Below are 27,219 nucleotides of genomic sequence, written 5' to 3' on the forward strand. Positions count from 1 at the left end.
CCAGGCCAGTTTGCCTCAAGACAAAAACAAAAATCTGCTTAGCTACCCTTAATAAAATCATTCCCAGGTGTTTTAGTGGCATTGATAAAGATTATTCCCAAAAGGGTTGTCATGTTTTGCCTGTATTCATAGGCTTATACTTTCTAAACATGTATTTCATAGAGTTTATTAACAGGGGGTGTCTCAAATAAATGGGTTATATAAAATTATATATATATATATGTATGTATTATAAAACAAGTCTGTTGTCATTTTTCTTAAATTTCATTTAAAATATCAACATTTTGGTAACATATGTAATAATAAGGAATTAATACAAATTCAGCTTAAATTAGACATAGGTAATGTTCTGTCCTGTGTGTGTCATGAAGTCATGAACACAGGTATAATTTGTGTTCTCTGGAGGTTTGTTGCAGTCAGGTTCACATTGCTGGCAGAAATCACCTGACCAAAAGCAGCTTGTGGGGGAAAAAAGGGGGGTTTATTTTGGCTTACAGACTCGAGGCATGAGTCTGTAAAAATGATGGCATGAGCAGCGAGTGGACATCAACCTCTTGGCCAAGAACAGATGAACCATAGCAACAGGAGAGTGTGCCAAACACTGACATGGGGAAACTGGCTATAATACCCATAAGCCTGCCCCAAACAATACACTGCCTCCAGGAAGCATTAATCCCCAAATCTCCATCAGCTGAGAACCTAGAATTCAGAACACGTAGGTTTATGCAGGACACCTGAATCAAAGCACCACAAGGTCTAAGATTAGGCACAGACAAAACCCTATCACTGTATATATTATAGATAGGTAATATTCCCATTTGTTTCCCTTGGAAACAGACAACTTTAAGATGGGTAAGATGGTGGCATAGGAACCATGCCAAACCAGCCTAGGGAGGAAACTCATCAGAAAAGCAGCAAAATACACTCTTCTACTGAAAAATGAAGGTGTATAAGTTATCACCTCAGCAGAGAAGCAGGAGAGACTCAAATCTTCCAGAAAGGAGGAAACTGGCCAGGATCCCACCAAGCTGCCAGCAGCCCTGATGTACACACCTGCCCACCCAGCTGGTGTAGCTTCCTCACCCCAGCCTCCTCATAAAGTCAAGAAAACCGAAGGGGAAGACAGCGGGGACCAGCTGAGCAGCTGCTGAGGAGCACAAATAGGACACCTGAGCAGCTCTGGTAGGACCGCAGGCACCCTGCACTGCCTCCCATCCCCCAATCTTCAGGGCGACAGCGAAGAACTCACTTAGCACCGGCCACAGGCCATGCACAACAGCTCATCAGAACACCAGATCCACACTGTAACACAGAGGGATCAAGGTGAGAACTCTGCATTGGTGAGATTAAAGTCCTCCCAAAAGGTAACTGGGATTATTGACACAAAAACGGGTACATTGGCCTGCACCGGAAGTGCTAAGCTCTCTTTCCATGTCAGAACAGGTTATGAGTTATGTATTCTTGTTGGCTTTACCATTCTCAAATAAGCTGTATTTTCGGGTTTACTATGGTTGCCTTTGACGTTTCCTGATTCATAGGGCCTTTGTCTGTTTCTTTTGTCATTACTGGGGGTAGGGTCTGACTCAGCCCCATGCTGACTGGGAACCCATTTCAGACCAGAAATCTCAGCCTCCCAGTGGACAGGATTAAGGCTGTGAGGCAACACACACCCTCGGGGGACTTTGGTTTATTAGATTATCTCTTTGTTTTAGTCCCCAGTATTGCATAAATACTCTATGATGGCTTGGTTTGAATGTGTATATTGCTCAGTTGAATTTCAGATTTTGCCAGTAAATTGCTCCACTCAGTCTACTAGAATACTTGAATAGCAGGCAAACTCAACACCTAGGGTCACTTCTGTTTCTCTTGGAGTATAAGAGCTACACCTGGCACTGTAAATTCCCACGCTTAATATATACAAAATCAGATTTACATGGCTAGGAACACTACAGATAATTAGAAAATTCAAGTATCAAATTAACTCAAGATGCAAAAATCTCTACATTAAAATGCAAAATTACACAAAAAATCAAGACAATAAAATCCAACCCAAAACCATAAATCCACTAGAAATGACCTCTAGTGACACTTTATTTATTTATTTGTTTTTTTAAAATTATTTAATTTATTTATTTGAGAGCGACAGACACAGAGAGAAAGACAGAGGGAGGGAGAGAGAATGGGCGCGCCAGGGCTTCCAGCCTCTGCAAACGAACTCCAGATGCGTGCGCCCCCTTGTGCATCTGGCTAACGTGGGACCGGGGGAACCGAGCCTCGAACTGGGGTCCTTAGGCTTCACAGGCAAGCGCTTAACCGCTAAGCCATCTCTCCAGCCCTTATTTGGTTTTTTGAAGTAGGGTCTCACTCTGGTCCAGGCTGAACTGGAATTAACTATGTAGTCTCAGGGTGGCCTTGAACTCACTGCCTCTCCAGTGCTGGGGTTACAGGCGTGCACCACCACACCCAGCTATAATCATGCTTTTGAAATCTTTGCCACACATTTCATCTAAAAGTGTCACTAGCTGGGCATGGTGGCGCACACCTTTAATCCCAACACTGGGGAGGCAGAGGTAGGGGGATCGCCATGAGTTCAAGACCACCCGAGACTACATAGTAAATTCCAGGTCATCCTGAGCTACAGTGAGACCCTACTTTGAAAAAAAAAAAAGATTATTTCTATACTTAAAGAAATCAAAGGAATCAAAAAAGTAAACAAACTCCTGAAGGAAAACACAGGAAACCAACTTAATGATTAAGGAGGTCAACACAAGACATGAATAAGGAAATAGAAATAATGAAAAAATACCAATCAGTCGGGCATGGTGGCGCACGCCTTTAATCCTAGCACTTGGGAAGCAGAGGTAGGAGGATCACCATGAATTCAAGGCTACCCTGAGACTACATAGTGAATTCTAGGTCAGCCTGGACTAGAGTGAAACCCTGTGGGAGAAAAAAAAAAAAAGAAAGACATTGGTCAGACATGTTAGAAATAAAGAAACAGAGTAAGTCAAATAGGAATCTCTATAGAAAGACTCACCAGTAGGATGGATCAAGGAGAGGACAAAATATCTACACTAGAAGACCAGGTGGCAGAACTAATACAGTCCAACAAAGAGAAAGACAAACTAATAGGAAGGCATCAATGAGAATTTCTAGACATTCGGGACACTATGAAGAAATCAAACAAAAATTCAGGGCAGGGCTGGAGAGAGAGCTTAATGTCTAAGGCACTTGCCTGCAAAGCCAAAGGACCAGGTTCAATTCCCCAGGATCCATGTAAGCCATATGTCCAAAGGGGCATCTTTCAAGGTTGGTGTAACTTATTTTCTACGTGTTTTAATAACCTGCAGAGAAGCCAAAGCCAACTGGATTCACCAGAGCTAAAAAGGCCAATATTTTGGCCCCTGCTCCCAGGTCATAAGGCCACTAGAGATGATGGGACACTTCTAACTGGCCATCTGGAAAACTAGAAGCAAAAAATCTGTGTGCAGTCTGAAACAGAGGAGGCACAGCAAGGAAAAAGTAGTCCTCTAGGCTTTCCAGAGGAATACACTTGGTCAGCACCTCCCTGATTCAGCCTAACAGATGCCAGTACTGGAGAAGCCACAGTGCTCCTCCCAGGTCCATAGAGTCTTCTCTGGAGAGCCATTAGTGACCAAGATTACATCCTTGATTACTGGTTTTAAAGCACCAATGGACTAAAAATGTTTTCAAGGGTATGATCTCTGTTTTTACACCACCCACTGGATTAAAAGATGTCATATGACATATAAAAAGAACCTCAAAAGGCTTTAAACGACACAGCTGAGGTAATCTTCCTTCTAAATACCAACGCTCAAATGATGAGGAAGGATATTATACAATATATGCTATATTTGCCATTATCAAGGTTCAATGTTGTGATGACTCTGCTAAAATCTCATCTGCTTCACAAGCCATACAGGAACAGATTCAGACCATGTCACACACTACTGTGCCATTCAGTGAACAGTTCTGGGAGGAAATCTCAATCAGCTCATGCTCAGAGGGTCCTGAGGCAATCTAACTCCATCCACCTGAGTTCCCTCGAGTGTTCTCCAAGGCCTAGAAACCTACAAGAACGGAAACCCGAAAGACTACCAGTTTGCTGTGTGCTCACTTCCCCTTAACTCCTTGCTTTTAATTCTCTCTCCCCAACATTTTCTTCCAGGACTGTCTTCTTGCACTCCATCAATACAGTTTCAGGGTCACTTAGATAGCATCCTCCCCCCACCCACAATGACTTTGATCAGCTAGAAGCAGTAAAGACTGATCATATCTTCTTTCCTCTAACAGCAGTTACAGTGTCCTCTTATGGGGGGGGGTGAGAGGGAGTCATGTAACTTTGTTAGACAGTTTAGGGTGACTGACCCCTGAATGTATCTTTGTAGTCCCCACTTTGCTAGAGATCAAAGTATGATCTGACTTCTTATCTCTTCCCTAGATCTGTTTTTCCATAAACAATCTGAGCACCTCCTAGGAGGGAGGTCTTCTTTCCTAGGATTGAAATCTAATCCTACCATTGTGGTTGGTCAAGTTCAGTCCCCAGAACTTGGCTCCATGGCTAGCCTTTTCCTGAAACAGTCCCTAACCCAGACCAATCAGCTGTATTACTGGTTCACCTGAACCAGAAGGTAGGGCCCACCACCATAAGGTTATAAATACAGTTACCAGAGGAGGGCAACTTCTCTTGGTGGCCTGTTCATCACCCAAAAACTTCCAAGTTCTAGTGAGTCTTCTCTTCATCTCAGCCCAGCTGACCCCTATTTCCCACACAGGCTCTTTACTCTCTCCTGCCATTAACATGGCAGGAGCCCTTTGTACTTTCTTTTTATTCCTCTTTAACTCTCTTTTTATGTTTCTTTGAGGCCCACCATAAGGGCTCTCAAACCATATGGGTATATTCATTTTCCTTCCCTTGGTTCTGTCCCTCAATAAATAATAATTCTCTTTCTCAGTCTTATTTTACCCAATTTTCTGGTTAGACACAAACCTAGGGTTTGGGGTTCAAGGACCTTACTGAACCCCTAACACTGCATTTCAGGTCAAGAGCAAAAGCCAACCTACAGGTAATCCCATTACCCCTTCATGGATGAAGATTAAAAAAAAAAAAAAAAAAAAAAAAAGAATCAGCCAGGTGTGGTGGTGCACGTCTTTAATCCCAGCACTTGGGAGGTGTAGGAGGATCGCCATGAGTTCGAGGCCACCCTGAGACTACATAGTGAATTCCAGGTCATCCTGTGCTAGAGTGAAACCCTACCTCAAAAAAAAAAAAAAAAAAAAAAAAAAAGAATCAAAGGCAGAGGCAGGGAGCAGAAGCAAGATCCCATCCAGAAAGTTTATGCTCCTGTTGCTGAGAACAGACTTGAGTTCAGCACAGGAAGTGAGAGGTGAGAGATGAATTTCCCTCAGAGGTGGGGAACAGGCATGGAACTTGGAAGAGACTCCTAAGAGCTGAGTCCAGCCCTTGTCCAAAGAAAAGCACGGAGGTCAAAAGGAGAGGAAGGCCTCACAGAGCTCCAGCTACAGGGAGAGTCATTGACCAAAGTGTTCAGCTGGGTCTGCACTTCCCATGACAGGGCCCAGCTCAGAAGCAGAAAGGCTAATCATGGAGGGTAGCAAGTCTGTTCCTGGGAGACACAGGACTCCCCTGATGTCTTATTTTGGTACCCTGAAGGCCTTGCCCACCCTGGTTTAGACTGCACCATAGCCATTCACCCAATCTCAGGGACATATGTGCATATCACAGCTGATGGCCCTTGTGAGCCCAGCCACCCTGTGTCTTCTCACAGCTGTGTCCTCACTGAAGACCTTGCAGCTGGTGCAGTCTGGTGTCTGCTTCTCAGAGGACCCAGCTCCACACAGAAGGCTACCAGGCTTCTGGAATGACCCATCCCTGGGGGGTGGAGTGGGGTAAGGACATATACAGGGACAGACATGAGTCTTCAGCTGCCCAGAGTAAAAAAGGGAAGTAAAAGGAAAAAGCTCCTCCTGCTTCAACAAGCATGTGCCACCATGCCTAGCTTGGGCTAGTATAATTACAGGAACTTTTCTTCTTGTTCAGGTTTTTAAATCAATGATTACAAGTATTGCCATATTTGGAAAACAATGACCTGTGTCAAGCCAGCAGTTGCTAATTCTAAGGCTTGATCATTTTGATCTCAGACTCAGATTCCTCAGCAGCCCATCTATCATGAGAGTTCATTTATTGGCATGGAAGTCATCAAGCAGTAGATTTACTTATCATCTCCAAGACATTGTGTTAATGGCAATCACCTTTCAGGTTTCAGCTGGAGAGAGAAAATGTGTGGCCAGTGTGAGCAGATCCTCACTGACAGAACAGCAGCTCCCCGCAGTCCAGAGGAAGCAGAGGGAATGGCCAGGAAGTAGATGGTCAGGGAGGGAATTTGATGCCCAGAAGGAGGGAAAGTACAGCATCAACATAGATCCAGTACAAGTACTTACATCTTCATTCTGGGCTAAACCCCATAAATTATCTGTTCTAAACCCCAATTATCTGTTCTAAAAATTATTGATATACTTTCCTGTGTGTGTACAAGCATGCAAGAGTGTGCCAGGCTCGCTACTAGAAAGGAGCTCCAGAGGCTTGGGCCAGTTCTTTGCATCTGGCTTCATGTGAAATTGGATCCAGGCCAGCAGACTTTACAGGAAATGCCTTGAACCACTAAGTCATCATCCCAGTCCTCGTTCATTTTTAATTAAAACATCATGTTATTTTTTTTAGTTTCAGACTTAAAATAGCTTGCTTATAGCATATATATATATATATATATATACATATACATATATATGTATATATATATACACATATATGTAAATTATGCTTGTAAACTTGTAACTTTTTTTTTTTTAAGTCTGTTAACAATGGCACTGGTTATAGTATCAGGGTAGATTCCTCAATTTGAATGATAAGGTCAAGGGAATGAAGGAAAAAGTTTTGCTTCTGAATTCCCTTTCAGGTAACTGAACCACTGGGTAGTTTCACTAGCTAGTCTAGATTCATGAATGTGTGCCTCTTTTCCAGATCTGAAGAGATAAAATTTGAGTTCAGGAATAGAAACAAGATTAAAGGCAAATCTGCAGGAAAGGATGGGCTACAAGCATCCTGTCTCAGCACAGCTCACATTCCCATGACCACAGGGCTCCAGCAGCTTTGTTGTAACGTTGTAAGGCTCTTTTGCTTTGGTCTTGTAACTTGGTCTGCTCCTCTGAACTTATTTGCAGCAAAGTACTTTGGAATCTCAGTAAACCTTGTTTGCTTCAGACAAGCAGAGGAAGAGAAGGAAGAAAGTAGGCCTTCTGCCGAGTATCCTTAAAGCTACCTGTACTGTGTTCTTGCAGCACTGTGGAATGCTTCAGAACTATTCACACATCTGTTTGGTGCCTGCTTCTCTACAAAGTCAGTTCCAGAGGCAAGACAATGGCCTTGATTGCTGCTTCATTCCTAGAACTAAGCATCAGATTGACCATACAGTTGTGGAAGAATTCCACAGAGGTGCGGACTCTGCAGGAGAAAACACCTACCTTCTGTCACAAGGCCCTCTGATACTGGGACAAGAATATATCCTGGATAACCTACCTGCAGTCCGTAGAAATGGTTCTAGAAGACTATGCCCAAGGAGAATCTGTCCTCTATCCCTTCTCTTCCCAGCACTGCACTGGTAGCTTGGATATGATTTGGTGAGGGCAAGAAGAATCACCTTCCCCAAGTCCCTATCATATATCCCCTTTCTACATCCTGCCTTTGTTGCCCTCTCATCACCCCTCAATGGAACCCTTTTCTTACAGGCTGCATCTTAAACTCACCTGGAGCTCTCTTCATTGCCACTCTGCAACACTCAGCCTGATGCAACTAGAACTCTGCCCAGAAGTGGTAATTTTGATGGATTTCTTCAGGGCATTTGGGCATTAGATGTCTGGAGCACACTAGCAGGGGCCTGATTTTGGCCACAGAACAAATTGCCACAGGCTTAGGAAATGTCCTTATATCAGTATCTAGTGCCATCTTCTCCCACCAGACTTTGAGTGATTCCCTCCTCTGTCAAATCTTCAGTAGATGTGAAATAGGGGAGGGAAGGAAAATAACTGGATGGGTCCCAGGTAGGTGAACATGAATGAAACTCTCACGATAGTGTTGAGAGCTTGGAATGGGGAGACTCATCACAAGAGGAACCTCCTCAAGTCCACCGAAACCCCTGCTGATCTCAGGTCTCCTCCAGAATTCAGAATGACCAAAAGGAAATTGGAAACCATCTGTTTCTCCCCCTGCTTCTCAGAGGCCATACTATTGGTTTCCTGTTCCTTCCTCCTGCCCCAAGGTCCAATTTTGTAAGTCCTGTGTAATTGTTCAAAAGGCTCATGGGTGAGAGGCCACAGCTCCCCTCTCCTCTGTGCTCAGCTGATCTATCACAAGGTGCTCCACACTGGCCCAGTTCCTCGTCCTTTTCCCCAAACAAAGCAGACACCTCAGAGTGCATCTCCCTGGCTAGTGCAATGGAGAGATGGGCACTCGCTCGTCTAGGAAGGCTCACACAGCACCTCGGGTGCAGACCATGCAGAGACTCCCCCTTCCCCCTTCCAATGTCTGATCCTGGGCAGTTGACACAGTCAGGGGCATGATAGCCAATGTTCCCTCCCTTTCCTAGAAGTAAAGAAACACGCCAGGCGTGGTGGCACACACCGTTAATCCCAGCACTCAGGAGGTAGTGGTAGGAGGATCACAGTAAGTTCGAGGCCACCCTGAGACTACATAGTGAATTCCAGATCAGCCTGAGCTAGAGTGAGACCCTTCCTCAAAAACCCACAAAAAGAAAAAGAAGGAGGAGGAGGATGAAAAAAGGTCTTCTGGGGATATTCAAGGCTGGAGACCTCCACTAGGCTGACAATGCTTTGTGAACTTGCAGGTGAGCTTCAAGCCAGTGCAGCTGCACAGTATCCCTAGGCAGGGTCCAGGAGTTGGGAGGAGAGGTTTGCCTTGAGCATCTAGGATGAGGGATTGCAGGGAGATCACCAGAACTCGCAGCACCCTTCTGAGAAAAGATGGGGCAGACAATCCAAAAATAGAGCTGGGCATCGACAGGGATGTCTGTGGGGGCACATGCCAAGTCTTTAGTCAGAAAGCTGAGGAGGAAAGAATGCAAACTAATCTTGACACCTCTCTCATTCTCATCTTGTGCTCAGGGGTAGAGTTCTAAGCCCAGGGCTAAGTAATGCTCCAGGTAAAGGTGGCCAGCTCAGCTGGGTCCAGTCATGTTCTTCTAAGGGTCCCAAGTCACCATGTCCTTGTCCTTTGCTCTCTGATATATCCTCCCTGTTGAGAAATAGCATTTTCCCTAAATTGAGTCTCACACTCCAAGAAATAGGCTTCTGTGGCCCTCATAAGCCACGAGGACAAACAACATCAAAAAGCCAGCCTGGAATGCTGCCATCCTTTCCCTGTCAAGGTTCGGACTCTGTACCTTAACTCCATCTTCCCCTCAGCTGCAGGGGTGGGTTGAAGGAGCTCAAGAGGAGATACTAAAGGTCTGGGTAACACGGGCTGAGCCTGGCGGGTAGATGCACCTCCCAGCCTCCCCTTGCGGCCTTGGTCCCAACACTGATCCATGTAGACTATTTCAGGCAGTTTTAGTGGACATCAGCTCTAGCCCATCATAGTTTCACAGCCCCCCAACCGCAGCCCCTCTGCTGCTCTTTGCTCTTCTCTCCTGTGGGACTTCAGTATACCCCACACTCGGGAGCTCCTGAATACCCCAGTCCCCTCTATCTCTGTCCCTCCTTCTACTCTGTCTCCACATCACCCTCACCCCCTTCTCTCTTCCCTCCTCAAATTTCTGGCTCCCAGTTCCTACACAGCCCGTTTGCTGTTGGAGAAAGACAGAAAGAGAAGTGGAAAAGGCCCTGAGAGGATTGATGAGCATCCCTCCCACCCCTCCGTCCTCCCCCGGCCCCTCCCCCAAGCAGGCTCAGCTTCCCCACCCAGGCAGAAGGCAGAGGCCGGGCTGGAGCACCTGCTCAGACTCCATCCCCTTGGTTCTCTATTGCTTGTTCCAGGCTCGGCCTTTGTCCCTGTTTCTCCCACGAGAGTGGGACCTGTGGTGCCAGATCCACCTCCTTCCCCACGGATACTATGGAGAGTCCCAAGGGGCCGAAGCTACAAACACTGGGGAGGGGAGCCTGGGACAACCCTGCCTTCAGCGGACCCCCTTCTCCACATGGGGCTCTGAGGATCTGCACAGTCTCTAGCGCTGCACTCCCCCAGCCTCAACCCAGGGAACGCGAAGACGGACTCCAGGAGAAGACGCACGGGACCTCACTGTCCAGCTGCTGCCTGGGCATGTGTCGCAGCATCAGAGGTACGGCTGGGGAGAGGGCTCCTTGGGGTACTGGAGTCTGAAGGTGCTGCCACAGCTTTTGTTAGGAGGTGGCCTGAGGAAAGGGTGAGATCTCAGTGTCTCTTTGTGATTTGTCTGTGTTAGAACTGCTTGCCCCAGGACACAGAGGCCAGGCTCAGGGTCTGCCACAGGAGTCACCTGGGACAGTCACCACTTGGGGTTACAGAGGCTGTGGAGGAGTCTGGTGCAAGAAGTGATATGAGAAGGCTCCAGACTGTCTCACCTAAACAAAAGGCCTCCTTTATGGATTCACTCTGATCGAGCACCGTTGCCCTGTCTGTCACAGGGACTTTGGAGGAGGGCTACACCCCACCAGAGGATTAGGGAATAGTCAAGGAAGAGCTCAGTGGAGATGGGTGAAGTTCAGGGATGGTTGGGAGTGCATAACTTGGAAGACGTGCTTTTGGAGACCCTGGCATCTCTCCAATGCCCTCAGGACTCTGGGGAACAAACTTGACTGAGAACACAGCTGAGAACCGGGAACTTTATGTGAAGACCACTCTGCGGGAGCTTCTGGTGTACATTGTGTTCCTCGTGGACATCTGCCTGGGTGAGTAGCCTCTGTCCTGGGAGAGTCTGCCTGGGAGAGGTATGCACACATGTACCAACAACACTAACATATGTAACTATTTGTGTGAGGTAACTGGATCCTAGGAACTTTATAAATACACCAAAAAAGCAACTCCTGTTCACTCACTACCTTCTAGCTTAGGAGATTCCACTGAGAAAGAACCTGTCACTGAGTTCAGGAGAAGGCAGGTTGGTAGCAAAGCTGCTAGGGGTTCCTGTTGAATTACCAAGTAACCATGGACCCAGCAGCAATGACCTTGTATTGACCAGTGGAAGATGTTACCCTTCTGTAAAAAAGAGGGAGAGAGGGCTGGAGAGATGGCTTAGCGGTTAAGTGCTTGCCTGTGAAGCCTAAGGACCCCGGTTCGAGGCTCGGTTCCCCAGGTCCCACGTGAGCCAGATGCACAAGGGGGCGCACGTGTCTGGAGTTCGTTTGCAGAGGCTGAAAGCCCTGGTGCGCCCATTCTCTCTCTCTCCCTCTATCTGTCTTTCTCTCTCTGTCTGTCGCTCTCAAATAAATAAATAAAAAATTTAACAAAAAAAGAAAAAAGAAAAAAGAAAAAAAAAAGAGGGAGAGAGAGAGGGGGATCTCCTTTTCTGTCTGGTAGGATTTGTGTGGTTGGTTATTGTGCTATATCTGAAGCAGGAAGATGACTCAGGTCTCAAAGGGTCCCTGAGCCATGTTAGAAGTCATGGGAGAGCCCACCTCATACAGGCAGCTAGGAAATTCTCTGTGAGGCACTTAGTGTACTCGGAAGCTAGAGAGGTTGGGTGTCCAAGTACAGAAAAGCAAGTGGAAAAATCAAAGGGTAGACTACGGAGAGATCTGTACAAAATGGTGAAGCCAGAGCACACAGAGGTTATTCAGCCTATAGATGAAGGTAAAAGTTCTGTGTTCAGTTACTCACTCCCTTTGAAAGTTGCACAGCAGGACTAGGGAGATGGCTCAGCAGGTAAGAACACTTGCTGCATAAACATGAAGACTTGAGCTCTATCTCAGCACCCATGTGAAAATTTGAGCATGGATGCACATTCCTATAACCCTGGCTTTGAAGGGGATCACTGGGGATACTAGACAGCCAATCTAGCTGAAAAACTTCAAGCTCCAAGCTTGGAGAGGGAATCTGTCTCAGGGAAATAAGATAGAAGAGCAATAAAGGAGGACACCTGATGGACTCTGCACATGTGCATACACCACATGGACACACACACCAAAAGAAAAAAAGTTGCACAGTAAGTGATGCTTGCCTCATCAGTACAGTTGGGTGTGGTTGCTTGTGTACGTGTTTACTAAAACTGTAGCTTGCACCACCCACCCAGTTGCAGCATCTCCCTTGCTAGATGGCCTCTGTATTCCAGCATGCTCTGTGCTTTCTAAGGTTCATGAATCTTTGGAAAGGGGAATATGAAAGTCTGATAATGGAGTGTTGACAGGAAATGTGATGCTGCAAGCCATTCATGCTTGTGTGAGCCTCGGGTGGCTGACCAAGCAGATGCACTTGCTTTTGGCCTGTATTATGCTGGAAAGAGTGGCTTCTTGGAACACTTCCCTCCCTTCAACATGAAGGAGAGATGATGGGACAATGACTGTGGATCATATTCCATTTCTTTGAGCACATGACTATCAGAGGCTTATTTGTTGACATGCTGATTTTTTATGGAACCATCTGCCAGGAAGGTTTCCTCCCCTCTTTATACTCTGTGACAGCAGCCAAAACCCACAAAGAGAGCTTTTCCAAAATCACTGAGCATCCAGCTCCATCTCAGCTTTGAAATAGTGTTGGGAAGATTCCAGCTTTCCAGAGTGACAGTGAACCATGTTGGACTCCTATGTGTATGGTGCTGGAAAAGTGAGAGAAAGACTGTAAATGAAAATGGGTTTCTGGGGGCTGAAGAGATGGTTTAGCAGTTAAGGCACTTGCCTGCAAAGCCAAAGGATCCCGGTTCAATTCTCCAGGACCCAAGTAAGCCAGATGCACAAGGGGGCACATGCGTCTGAAGTTCGTTTTCAGTGGCTGGAGGCCTTGGCATGCCTGTTCTCTCTCTCTCTCTCTCTCTCTCTCTGCCTCTGCCTCTTTCTCTTAAATAAATAAATATTTTTAAAAAAGAAAATGGGTTTCTGTTGAATTGCTAGAAGCTTGGATCCTGGATGCAGAAGTCCAGTTGTCGAAAGATATCTACTTCATGTGGGCTCACTGTCTTGATTAGGGACCAGTGGTTTGTGACTGGCCCAAATCTGCACCCCAGGCTCAACTTAGTAGGTACTGGAGCATCTTGGATGATACTTCAGACTGTATTCAAGGTAATGGACACAAAATATTCCAAGTGCCTTCCCTATTAGCGCTCCCACAAGAATATATCTGGTGTCCCATGAGCCCATCCTGAGGAGTGAACATGCACTGCCTCATAGAAGGGTCTACTTCCTCCCATTGGCGGAGCCAGCTCCTTTGTAGCAGACTTTGGGCTGAGGGCACATACATGGTGGACACTTGGGCCTTTCCCCTAGGAGCTCATTGTCTCCTTTCTAGGACTTCTGTTGAGCTGTCAACTTCCCTGTCACTCTCCAAAGTGGCTGCCTTCAAGTGCTGAAATTAATACAGCAGTCATGTTTCTTTGGTCACATGCTCTGCAGGCTAAAAATTCCATTTTCTCCTGAAAGTAGCCATTGAGATATGGTGACCAGAGGTAGTGTATTCAGAGATTGAAGATATAGGCTCTAAATTTTTACAGATTTAGGTTTACACACCACACCCTTCTACTTACCATGTGAGAGAGACCTTGAGCAAGTTGTTTAATTGCTGTGAGTCTGTTTCTTCCTGTATATGGGCCTGACCCCATATGTGGCCATTATGCGGGCTGCTGGCCAGGAGTTCATTAACTAGGCTGGTGTATCTCAACATCTATCTCACAGTGCTTTCCATGATGGTTGTCTGTCTCAATTCTGATCATTTTGATGGATGATGGAAGAAATCATCCATAGGCCATCTGATTAGCAAAGAATCCTTATTGCCAGTGCTTCTGTTATATCTGGGTTTGGGAGCTCCATGAGGCCATTTATAGAAAATGGTACCTTATCTGAGACTAGAGAGATGAGGAGGATATTTCCTGTTGAAGGGGAGACAATGAGAAGAGAAGTTTCTGGGGGAAAGGCACAGCATGTGCCAAGATCTGGAGGGACAGAGGTATGTCTTGGCTAGAACAGAGATTGGGAAAAGCAGAGTGGTGAGGAGGGCTGGGCTGGCCATGTAAGCATGCAGGTCATGGGCCCTTGTTTGCAATGATGTGGAACTAGACTTTGTGCCCAGAACCACTAAGGAAGCCACTGGAGGACACAATATATTGAGTGCACTGAGTTCTAATTCCAGGAAGAGAGAACTGGATCTTGCGTCAGAGAGGTGTCTCTGAGCGAGTTGAATGGGGAAGATGATGGTCCTGTTACAGGCACATTAATGGAAAATTTTATTTTATCCTCTCAACTACCTGATTAGGACAACTGAGTCAGAGAAGGAGCTGGACAGTGAACGATGGTCCTGCATCCCCGCCCCCCCCCCCCCCCCGCCTCCCTGCCACCATCATGGTATTTATGAGACACGAAAAAGCTTCCAGCCTTTGTCTTCTCGGAGGGCTGGCTGTGGCCTTTTGCTGGTAGAGGAAACATTAAAGGTCTTTGTGTAGAAATAATGACTGTTTGTTTTGGGAGACACTGTTATCTCAAAGGTACACCTGGGACTGTTCCTGTGTAGGAGAGGCTCTGAGCCAGGACCAGGGCTGGGTTGGGTCACCGTGGAGTTAGGGAGGAGTGCAGAGATCCTCATCCTTGATGACTCATGTCTACCCATCATTCCGTGTGGATTGCTTGTTCTTTTTCATGGTGGTCTGCAAAGAAGTCCCTGCCTCTCTATTCACTCTGCTTTCTTTTAGTGGGGTTCAAGGTTCTGGTAGAATCTCCCATGATCAGGAGAGAATGCAGTCAACTTGGATATTAGGAAGAGCTTGTCTTTCTTGATTGAGCAATACTAGAAGTGACAAGGAAAGGAACAATAGATGTTAGATGTCTGGATAGGGCTGGGAGTGAGCCATTATGTAGCTATAATGGTTACAGAAGCTAACTGGTCACATGGCTTTGGTGACAGCACAGTTGTGTCATGAAGAAAGCATGGTCCAGAATAAGGCTACCTGGTTCACATGATGGGGCTACCAATTATTAGGCAAGTGTCTTTGGCAAGGTAGGTTAAGATAACTTAAATCTTTCTGAGCCTTGACTTCCTTCTCAAGAGAGAGGATATTATCTGGCTATGTGAGGTTAGTGGGTAAAAAGGAGATGCTTACTGCTTATATTGCGTGATCAGTAATTATTAGTTGTCATTCTACAGTAAGGTGCACATTAGGAAAGTACTTAAAAATACCTCAAGGGCTGGAGTGATGGCTTAGTTGGTAAAATGTTTATAGTATAAGCATGACAACCTGAGTTTAGATACCCACAGACTCATGTTTCCCAGCTGGTGGGAGAATGCGAAATGTTTAGGAGGTAGGACCGTCCTAGAGGAAGTGGGTCACTTGGGACGGACATTGATGTTTTATAGATTGGCCCTACTTCCTATTCATTCTGTTTTCCTCTGTTGAAACCCTATGTAGCCCAGGCTGGCCTGGAACTCACAATGTAGCCCAGTTTTCAAGCTTCAGTCTCCCAAGTCTCCTAGCACCCACATAAATACCAGGAAGGCATGGCAGCCCAACTTCAATCCCAGCACTACAGAGGCAGAAATGAAGCTCCCTGGGGCCTCCATATGCACATGTACAAACATGTATGCCCACACATGTGTGAACAAGGACACACATACACATGCGAATCATGCACACACTGACCATTATACTCTGAATTGTTATGACACCCAGCTCTGGCCCTCCTGGCAAAAGTGGCAAGAGGAAAAAGTAGGTCTCCCATGTCCTGTGACATCAGCCTGAGTACTACATCTGTCTCTCCCCAAATGACTGACTCTGAATGATCCTGTGCAAATTACAAAGCCTAAGCTTCATGATTCACAGAGAACTTTACTCTTGAGTTAAATAGAATCATAAGACATGTCTGGCACTTTGTTGAGAGATAGTTTATAGCTAGCTCTGAAAACTGTAAAATAAGGCACACAGGTAAAGGATTTTTTTTAACCCTCAAATTTTATAGTTTAATGAAAGGAGAATTACACATGTTCACAAAATACATAAGACCATTAAGTAGAAACAAAGCACCCTGAGGCTTAAGAATTTAACAGTTATATCCTCAACACCCCAAATGCTTGGTCTGACCAAGCCTAAGTCATTAAACAAAGTTTGAAAGCCAACAAAACAGAAATAAATATGAACTCTTCACATAGTTATGATAGAAAATATATTAGAAATATATAACCAATGTTATATTTTGGATATAAAATGTTCTCCACAGACTCATGTTTCCCAGCTGGTGGGAGAATGTGGAATGTTTAGGAGGTAGGACCTTCCTAGAGGAAGTGGGTCACTTGGGACAGACATTGATGTTTTATAGATTGGCCCCACTTCCTATTCATTCTGTTTTCCTCTGTTGAGACCCTATGTAGCCCAGGCTTGCCTGGAACTCACAATGTAACCCAGGTTTCAAGCTTCAGTCTCCCAAGTTCTAGGATTATAGGCAGGTACTACCATGCCCAGCAGACGAAGTGGGCTTTTTTTTTTGAGACAAGGTCTCACTGTAGTCCAGACTGGAACTACCAGTCACACCACACCCGGCTAGAAAGTGAGTTTTAAAAAATATTTTTAGCTGGGCGTGGTGGTACACCCCTTTAATCCTAGAACTCCGGAGGCAGAGGTAGGAGGATCACTGTAAGTTCAAGGCCACCCTGAGACTACAGAGTGAATTGCAGGTCAGCCTGAGCTAAAGTGAGACCTTACCTTAAAAAAAAAAAAAAATGTGTGTGTGTGTGTGTGTGTGTGTGTGTGTGTATACATATATATTTGAGAGAGCTATGGAAACAGAGAGAAAGAGAAAGTGTGTATGGGCATGCCAGGGCCTCCTGTAGCTGCAAACAAACTCCAGATGCAAGCACTACTTTGCATCTGGCTTTACATGGGGACTGGGGAATCAAACCCATGTCATTAGGTTTAGCAAGCAAGTGCCTTTAACCTCTGAGCCATCTCTCCAGCCCCCAGATTGTGTTTTTGTGTTATATACTGATGGTCTGTTGCTGGTGTTGCATTAGTGACCTTGGTTTAATCTACTGGCAGTGGCTTCTATTACAGTGGTTGTGTCTATTGCAGTGATAGGCATGATATATTTTTTTAATTTATTGTGAACTTTATTGTATAAACATATTAAAAATCTGGTCACATTCCCATTAGGCTGTACTCTTTTTTTTGTTTTGTTTTACTTCTGAATCTAACAACAACATTTAATACATTTAAAAGGGGATTATACTCTTGTTTCCTCTCCCCTCACTCCATTCCACTGATGGCCCTCTTTATCAGGGTTATCAGAATTCACTGTGAGGTAGTAAAAGTACCAGTCAGTCTCTTGGCTGGGAGGGGGTAGCAATGCCTCAGAATACACCTTCCCACTCTACAGTTCTTATATTATTTCTGTCCCCCTCAAAGTTCCTTGAACCTTGGTGAGTGTGTTATAAGTCTCCTTTAGTGTTGAGCTCTCTGTAGCCTCTGATTTTCTGCTTTGATGAATTCTGAGTCTCTTCAGTGTCTGCCGCCACCTCCCTGAAAGAGGTTTTCAAGTGAGCAGTAAGAGCAGCGCTCTTCTGTAATATCTATAATGTCTCCTGGGCCCAGGCAGAAGTGATAGAAATGACTTGTCTTGTGCTAGGCAGCCAGCTTTCTTTTATAGTCATACTAATGGGTCTTGGGACTCCTAAGTATTTGCTGCCATCTGTAAAAAGCAGATTCTCCAGCCAAGAGTGAGAGAAGCATAGATTAAATGGATAAACACAGACACTTAGAAGACTTTTAGATGGGCATAACTTCTCCTCTTAGGCAAAGAATAGTGGGGGGCTTCTCTCTGGAGTCTATGACTTTCCTAGCCATAGACTTCTGATTTGGTTCTCAGTACTAGGTATGAATTCCCTCCCACTAAATGGGCCTCATATCCAATCAGAGAGTAGTTGAATACCCCATAGCCTGTGTGCCAGTATTGCACAGGTGTGTATGTCTTGCCTAGCTGGTTGATTTAGTAGCTTGCAGATCTCCTGCTTATTCAGACTGTTGGAGATTATTATGCCCTAGCAGCTCTCATAGACTTTTCAGCAGGGAGGGATAGCCAGCAGGAGGCTGGCTTCCTTCTCAGCTCCAAGTTGATCTCTCTGTGTCCTGTGACTGAGCAACAGGGAGAGAAGGGATTTGTAAGGACATTAATAATAAATTCTTTGCATTGTGGTGGTGGCAGCAGGTTTTGGGTTCAACTCCTCCTGAGCAGGGGGTAGGCCCTCAAAATAAGGCACAGATCAGGGGTTCTCAAAGGTGTGCCTAAGAGGAGCCTGGCACTCCTTATGACATTTTCAGGGAGGTTGTAAGGGCATCATTAACCTAATAATATAACTGTGTAAGACTGTATTCACTTCTATTTTCAACAAAAGTAACAGATTGCAACAGACTGGCTGAAGAAGTAGATATGAGAATTCATGGTCTCCTGGTCACTAGACATTAAGGAGAGTTGTTAACATATAACACAATGCTACATTTCTCAGTGAGTTATTTTTGTTTCTGTTTTTAGGATATGTAGTGTCTTTTAAAATAAAAGTGTTATTTTATGTCTACATCTACTTATTTATTTATTTGAAAGAGAGATAGGGGCTGGAGAGATGGCTTAGTGGTTAAGCACTTGCCTTTAAAGCCTGAGGACCCCGGTTCAAGGCTCAATTCCCCAGTACCCACATTAGCCAGATGCACAAGGGGGGGCGCATGTGTCTGGAGTTCATTTGCAGTGGCTGGAGGCCCTGGCGCACCCATTCTCTCTCTCTCTGCCTCTTTCTCTCTATATCTGTTGCTCTCAAATAAATAAATAAAAATAAACAAAAAAAAATTAAAAAAAAATCTGGGCGTGGTGGCGCACGCCTTTAATCCCAGCACTCAGGAGGCAGAGGTAGGAGGATTGCCGTGAGGTCGAGGCCACCCTGAGACTCCATAGGTCAGCCTGGGCTGGAGTAAGACCCTACCTCGAAAAACCAAATAAAATAAAATAAATAAATAAAAATAAAGAGAGATAAAGAGAGAGAGAGACAATGGGCATACCAGGGTCTTTATCTATTGAAAACAAACTCCAAATATAAGTGCCACCATTGGCATCTGACTTATGTAGATACTGGGGAACCAAACCTGCATCCTTAGAATTCACAGGCAAATGCCTTAAGTGCTAAGCCATCTCTCCAACCCCTTATGCTTATATATATTGTGCTTATATATTTTTTTTCAAATAGTGGGGTTCAAACCTTAGGGTTTTGTGTATATTTGTCATGTATTCTGCCACCTAGCTACAAGCCCAGCTTGTTATCATTCTTGAATGAATGAGTAAATATTTATGTTTCATTCTAACTCAAATGTTAGATAAAACCCCAAATAAATGAAACATTTTTGGAGTTCTCAGGATGTTTTAGAGTTATAAGAAAAAGATTCTGAATATAAAACATCTGTGAACCAATGACACAGAGACTGGGTTAGCCAATAAGATTATTTCATAGCATGGAGGGCAAAAATAGATGAGACAAGAATGAGATCCTGGATAGTCACACATTCATTCACTTGAACATTTATGATGTTTCCTTTTTTAATGGTCCAGGCCCCACATTGAGTGCTAAGGGCTTTGAAATACACAGAACATATTCTCTGACTTCAAGGAACAAGAGATTCTGGCATGGAAAAAAAAATGGTGACAGAAATTGTGATGGGCATGACAGCAGAGGGGTGCTCTAGAACCATGGTGAGGTATGGGGACAGTACAGCTGGGGAGACCTGGAAACTCTGTAGGTATCTATCCAAGTTTGAGGAGGCACTGGCAGGGAGCCCTCAAGTCACTGGCATCTGCTGGATTGTTTATCATAGGGTGTTGGCTTTCTGCCTGGGTATTTCAGGTGTTAGCCGATTGAGGCTGTACGTTATAAATATGCAAGATTATTTCCATAGAGTCTCAAAGAGCAAGTACAATAGAAAAGAGTGACTAACAGTATTCTCCTTACGAAATACTAATCAATAGAGCTTAGAATAGATTTGTTGAATTTTTGCCTAATACATAGTAGAGTTTTAAAAATAAACCACTTGCCTCATTCAAAAAAATGGCAAAGTCCTCCCTGAAATTTCCTTTTAAAAAAAAATATTTTATTTATTTATTTGGGAGAGAGAGGGGGAGAGGGAGAGAAAGAAAGGCTGATAGAGAGAATGGGCATGTCAGGGCCTCCAACCACTGCAAATGAACTCCAGATGCATGTGCTACTTTGTGCATCTGGCTTTCCATGGGTACTGGGGAATCAAACCTGAGTCCTTGGCTTTACTGACAAATGCCTTAACTGATAAACCATCTCTCTAACTCCACCCTAAGATTTCTGTATACATCATCACCTCATTTTCCAGACATTCATGAACCTGTGTGACTTTTAGATGAGAAAATTTAGTGGCTTTCACCTGAAGAACAGGTGAGATGAACACCAGGCTGACACCATCCGGGACACAGAACACTGCTGATGCACTATGATGTGAAATGCTCCTTCCATGCTGATTCTGACCACAACCATCATAAGAAAAGGATCCTTAGCACACTGTATGGAAGACAAATCACCCCTCAGAATAACTACCAGGCCCAGCAGCAGGCAGCAAATCCTGATACCAAGAACCTGCTTCTTGCTGTATACCAGTGAGTCCTGGCCTGGCTCTCCAGAAACTCTTTTCTCCTTCTTTTCCTGCCTGGCACTGCTAGTCCTTTATGTTTCTCCTCACCACCCTCTGCTAGCAGCTCTTCTTTCCTCACTGGTGCTCCCCCTCACAGTCTTTTCCTGTCTTCTTGTCCCTCACACAGGCAGAGGGTTCCTTGAGATTTCTGATTTCAGCCTGCTGGGAACTCCAGGGAATAATTTTCCACTTTGGGTTCTTAAACCCAAAGGAAAATTTGATAAAGTATTGTGAAAATATTGTCACAGACTGTTGGAAGACAAAAGAAAAGTTAAATTCTTTCCCTTCTCTCTCTCCCTGTGTGTGTGTGTGTGTGTGTGTGTGTAAATGAATGCCAGACACATGTACTACTTTACAGTCTGGCTTTACATGGGTTCTGGGGAATCAAAACTGGGCCAGACAAGCAAGTGCCTTTAACTGCTGAGCCATCCCCTCAGCCCCAAGGTAGATTCATGACATTGTATTTTATAGTATAATCACACATCTCTCCCCAACCCAGATTGTTTATTTGACCAAAGCCATAATGGAATCTGCTTGCCAAGAAATAGACACATTTCAGAGAGCTTCTCAACAAACCAAGTGCTAGAAGGGGCTTAAGAAGGACTTCATTTGAGCTTCAGGCCTCTAAGGAACTTCCAACTTTTTAGCCACTGGAGAACAGTGGAGGCTGTACCCACATAATGGCTGTGAGGGCTGGACTGGAAGTGAAAGAGCTGCCCTAGACAGCTAGAGAGCTAGAGAAGCATCCTCAACGGTTCTCGTCTGCTTAAGAACAAACAGCTGAGTAGACTTAAAACACACTCAGCCAAATGAGGTGGCACACCCCTTTAATTCCAGCACTCGTGAGGCAGAGGTAGGAGGATCGCTGTGAGTTTGAGGCCACCCTGAGACTACATAGTGAATTCCAGGTCAGCCTGAGCTAGAGTAAGACCCTACCTCAAAAAACAAAAGCAAGCAACAACAACAACAAAGCACCCAACATGGCTCAGGGAATTTTGCAGAAGAGGGGTTGAAAGATTGTTAGAGCCACAAGTTGGGACATAATGCACAGAGACATTCCTTCTCCCCTGTAACTGACTGCTGCCCCCACAATGCACAACCCACACCCCCATGGGGATGACCTGCATCCCCAGTAAGGAGAGCCCCTTCAGAAAAGGGGCAGGGATGAGAGAAAGGATAGTACCAGCATGTGTTGTTTACATACTATGTATGTCCATAATTAATAAAAATAAATTTTAAGAAAATATAAACAGTTGGCTTTTGAGTGTCAGAAATTGAAAGCATCAAGTGTGTGCAGAATCTCTACACTTGCTGGTGGAAGCACCCTAGCTGTGCAATGGCCACTGTCAGATACTAGAGGGAATAGACACAAACCCTACCCAAGGAGGGCACTGCTAAACAAGCACACTCCATTCTATCACGTAATCAGGGACAGGTAAGCTAACTCTGGGAAAGGAGAGGCACAAAGCACTGTGCTGACTTCTTGTTATTGCTTCAAGCTCAGAAGATCTTCCAGAAGTTCAAAAGAAAGGAGTAGACTGTTAAGTCTCTACTGTAAGCGTAGAGATGGATAAAATCAGGATTTTACTCAATGGTGATTAATAATAATTACAACTATAATATTCTTTAATAACCCTTCTTTAATATCATCCATATCTCAAAGGGCTCTGAAGCACCCTACATTAAAAAGTACAGCTATAGGGTTGGAGAGATGGCTTAGTGCTTAAGTGCTTGCCTGTGAAGCCTATGGACCCCAGTTCGAGACTCTATTCCCCAGGACCCACATTAGCCAGATGCACAGGGAGGCGCACACATTGAGTTTGTTTGCAGTTGCTAGAGGCCCTGGCATGCCCATTCTCTCTCTCTTTCTGCCTCTTTTTCTCTGTCACTCTCAAGTAAATAAATTTAAATAAACAAAAAATTTAAAAAACAAAAAAAGAATTAAAAAAGTACAGCTATAATAAAGTGCAGCCCGTTGGAACCACGATGAAAGATTTAGCAAAAGAAGAGGGAAAGAAGATAGAGAGGAAGACAACTTGTGAGAACAAAGCCTGAAGTTCCTGAGAGCAAAAGGAAGAAAAAAACACAAATAATTTGTATAGTTTTCATTTCTGTATAAAAAAGGCACACCATCAGGAGGCAGAGGTAGGAGGATCGCTATGAGTTCAAGGCCACCCTGAGACTAGGTGTTAAATCCTGGTCAGCCTGAGACAGAGTGAGACCCTACCTTGGAAAACCAAAATAAAAAGGCACACCAATTAATAAAGGCTCTGAAATAATTGCTGTTGGTGACGTGTGTGTGTGTGTGTTGGTGAATTTTATGACAAGGTCAGGAGCTGGGCATGGTGGTGCATGCCTTTAATCCCAGTGCTTGAGAGGCAGAGGTAGGAAGATCCTGTGAGTTTGAGGCTACTCTGAGACTACATAGTGAATTCGAGGTCAGCCTGAGCTAGAGTGAGACCCTACCTTGAAAGAAAAGAAAAAGGAAAAGAAAAAGAAAGAAAATAAAAGGCCATAGAATATAGCATTGATAAAAGCAATGTTAAAAACTGGAGATACTTTTCATTGAATTATTTATTATATTAATCTTCCTTAATCCATGTTCAATACTCATTAGATAAAATTTATGTGTCTGTTGATTATTTTTACTTTTTTTTTAAATTATTTATTTATTTATTTGAGAGTGACAGACACAGAGAGACAGATAGAGGGAGAGAGAGAGAATGGGCGCCCCAGGGCTTCCAGCCTCTGCAAATGAACTCCAGATGCGTGCGCCCCCTTGTGCATCTGGCTAACGTGGGACCTGGGGAACCGAGCCTCAAACCGGGGTCCTTAGGCTTCACAGGCAAGCGCTTAACCGCTAAGCCATCTCTCCAGCCCTATTTTTACTTTTTGTTGACATATATGTAGATGTGTATATTTAATTGTGTGTATACAAATATTTTATGGTATTCTAAATACATGGCTTTATCAAGAAAAAAAAGCTTGGAGAATTTTCAGGATTAATAGTAGGCATTTTTCCAAAATATTATCAACAGATGACTTGGTCAGAAATTTCCCTTTAATAAGGTAAGAATGTTTTAATACCAAGCATCATTTTTAAAAAATATGTTATTTATTTCAAAGAAAATGATGGAGACAGGAAGAGGGAGAGAGAATAGGTATGCCAGGGCCCCTAGCCACTGCAAACAAATTCCAGATGCATGTGCCACCTTGTGCATCTGGCTTACGTGGATACTGGGAAATCAAACCTAGGTCTTTAGGCTTTGCAGGCAAGCCCCTTAACTGCTAAGCCATCTCTCCAGCCTGCCAAGTGTCTTTAAGATGGTGATCTTTTGAGTTTACCAAGTGTTTTAATTTACTTCCTGGCTCAGATATTAAGCTCTAGAGTTTTCCTATAAGGGCATCTTATGTATAAACTTATACAATCCACAATGTTTGGATTGATGTTTGGAAGACAGAGTCCCCAATCAGAAGGATTTTGGAGTGGTACAGTGGTCCATTAGTGTGATATAGGATGATGGCCCAATCCTGATCTTTAGAGTAAGGCAGACTTGAATTTGAATCCTCTTGCTTGCTCTGTAATCTTTTGAGAAGTTATTTAATAACATTTAGGATCTCAGGTTTTCTGTATAAAATGGAGATAGTAGTTCCTATTTTTGTCAGCATTTGTGGGAGACAATATTGACCAAACCTGGTGAATAACAAGTGTCAATAATGACAATTAATTTCTATCATGAATTGGGGGAGGGGAGAGGCTCATGAGCTTGCTCTCCTTCCTGAGGAGCTATTGGTAGTAATGGCTTCTAGGGATGAGGGAGACATTTTCTTCAGTGATGTAGTCACTGATAAGTTGTCCATGCTCCTATAAATAAACCCCCATTCAAGTTTATGCAAGCAACCCTAATTAAACTCAGTGACATACACACAAACATCAAACTAGAAGTAGGACTATTTGGGAAGAAGAAAGGGTTTTATGTGAATAGAAGAGGGACAAGATAAGGTAATAGGAGGGTAATGTGATCAAAATACTTTATTTACATGTATCACATTGTCAAAAACAATTTTTAAAAAGAATAAAAATAACAGTGGCTTATTGACTGGGCAATTTGATCTAAAGCCATGAATAAGAGACATGATATAGTATGTGTAGAATAATTTCATTTATGTCCAAGAGAAAAAATATCAGATACAACAATGGACAGTGAGTCCATTACCTGGTCTCCAAATCTAATTCAGAATACATGTCATCATTATCCAGTTTCTGAAAATTGCCTGGAAGGAGGCCCTAATAGGTAATGATGAGTTGACATGCCGGCATTTGACACACTGAGTCAAATTCTGGCTCTTTCTATTTCCTGGTCTAGTGCTACCTTTTGAAATATATAGAACATACCACTCCACAAGATCTTAAAGGAAGAAACAAGGCCAACCCTGCCCAGGGCAGGCAGCCTGTCTTTGTGATTCTAAGCAGACAACTTTATTTTCACTCTTAGTAGTGAAAGGGGTATTTTTGAAGTGGCCCATTTCATATCAGAAAACAGTAGTGGGGAGGAAGTGCTACTTTTTATGGAGCCTAAAATTTTCCCCATGTAACTTCCCTCCCTTGAATATAGTTTTATTCTTGGGCCAGTACACAAGCAGTCCACTGTGGAGGCAGGCAGATTTGCATGTGAATTCCATCCATCTTTCTTAGTGATTTATGTTGGGCAAGGGACAGGCTCTCTTGAGACTGGAAATTGAGGATAATCATAGCACTTCCCAATAGTGTTGTTGTGGTATTAAATGAAAAACTATGTCAATTGCACAGCACAGGGCACAAAATAGGTGCTTAGGAATAATATGTGTCAACTCTGGTCATTTATCTCCCTAATATAGAAAAAGTGAGATGAATATGAGATGGATATTTTAAGTCCTTATCAGTTTCAGAAATGTCTGAGCCAGGTATTCCAATGATGCAAGCTGGTTCTTCACAGTAAAGTCAACCGGGGATCCTTATTAGCTGAACAGAAACTGATGGAGGTGTCAGGGAAGGATAAGATGCCAGGAAAACCAGCAAGCTCTTTTCGGTCTTTTCCTACCACATCATGATGTGCATGTGATGGTTTGGTGTTGCTCCCAGTGGTTCATGTGAGCAGTGAGCTTATTCATTTCTCGTGGTGTGGGGACAGGATGTTCTATGTATCCAGTCCACATTGAAAAAGCTCTTTCAATCCCAGGTCCTGAGAGTCCCAGGAAAGGTGTGCATCCCTTCCCCAGCCCCAATCTTGAGAATCACAGAAATAAACTGGGAAAGCCTTGTCTTCTTGACATCTCCAAGGAAGGCAGGTCACAGCAGTGGTTTTCAGAGTGTGGTCTCTGAACCCATAGCACCAGTGCTACAGGGGAACTTATCAGAAGTGTACCTGTTGGTTTCCATCCAAAGACTGTGTGTGCTTTAACAAGCTTCCTGGGTGACTGTGTTGCAGGCTTGAGTTTGCGTATTGGTAAGGGAAGGAGACTGAAATCTCCACCTTATGGGGTAAGCCTGAGCTTCTCCTGACCTCCCTGTGGACTCAGATTACAACAGATGCCAAATGGATAACTATCTCCTATCTCTTTTGTTTGCTTTCCCTGAGTGCTAGGGATCAAGGAATTGTGCCCAGGGTTACATTCTGGGCAAGTGCTCTACCACTGAGCTACATCCTCATTTCCCATCTGATTTTCTGAACAGATGACTCATTATTAAGGAGGCTGAGTTCTGCCAGCACCATTTCTACCTCACAATATGTAAGGCTTACCAACCAACTGTGCTCTTGTGTTAGGTGAGTCAAGATCTGGCTTCACTTCCTTTAGCCAAGATGTGTGTGAATTTGTCATTCTCTTTTTGAACTAAAGAATGTTCTGGGTGTGATGGTTCACTCCTTTAATCCCAGCATTCAGGAGGATGAAGTAGGAAGATCACTGTGAGTTTCAGATCAGCCTGGGCTAGGATGAGATCCTGGCTCAAAACAGCAACAACAATACAGAAAAAAAAAAAAAAAAAGAATATTTCAGCCTCTTGCTAACATCTACTAAATTAAAGTTCACTTTGACTATTTTGAGGACATTGCATAAATAGTGGGTCAAATATGGACTCAGAATTACACTACTCAGTTTGAAGATAATTCACTTATTTTATTCTACCCTGTATTAGTTATGGGTGTTGTTTTTGTACTTTTCCACCCTTAGTATAGCACAATAAAGAATAATTTAGAATATATGAAATATCAAGCACTATGCAAAATGAATGAACCAGTCCTTGGTCTAGAAGATACAGCAGGGTGAATAG

General features: G+C 44.1%; 1 protein-coding gene across 4 annotated transcripts in view; it reads left to right on the forward strand.

Annotated features, from left to right (window-relative positions):
* The window catches only part of Pkd2l1 (polycystin 2 like 1, transient receptor potential cation channel), a 178,530-nt gene that overhangs the window by 134,571 nt on the left and 16,740 nt on the right, over positions 1–27,219 (forward strand). For all 4 annotated transcript variants that reach the window (XM_045156411.1, XM_045156404.1, XM_045156425.1 and 1 more), the window contains exons 3-6: positions 7,381–7,719; positions 7,828–7,912; positions 10,090–10,391; positions 10,867–10,980. In XM_045156411.1, coding sequence (XP_045012346.1) covers positions 10,166–10,391; positions 10,867–10,980 — 340 coding nt within the window. In that variant the 5' untranslated portion in view covers positions 7,381–7,719; positions 7,828–7,912; positions 10,090–10,165. The remainder of the gene's footprint in view (positions 1–7,380; positions 7,720–7,827; positions 7,913–10,089; positions 10,392–10,866; positions 10,981–27,219) is intronic.

The sequence above is a fragment of the Jaculus jaculus genome, chromosome 1 (assembly GCF_020740685.1).
Source record: "Jaculus jaculus isolate mJacJac1 chromosome 1, mJacJac1.mat.Y.cur, whole genome shotgun sequence".
Classification (NCBI taxonomy): Eukaryota; Metazoa; Chordata; class Mammalia; order Rodentia; family Dipodidae; genus Jaculus; species Jaculus jaculus.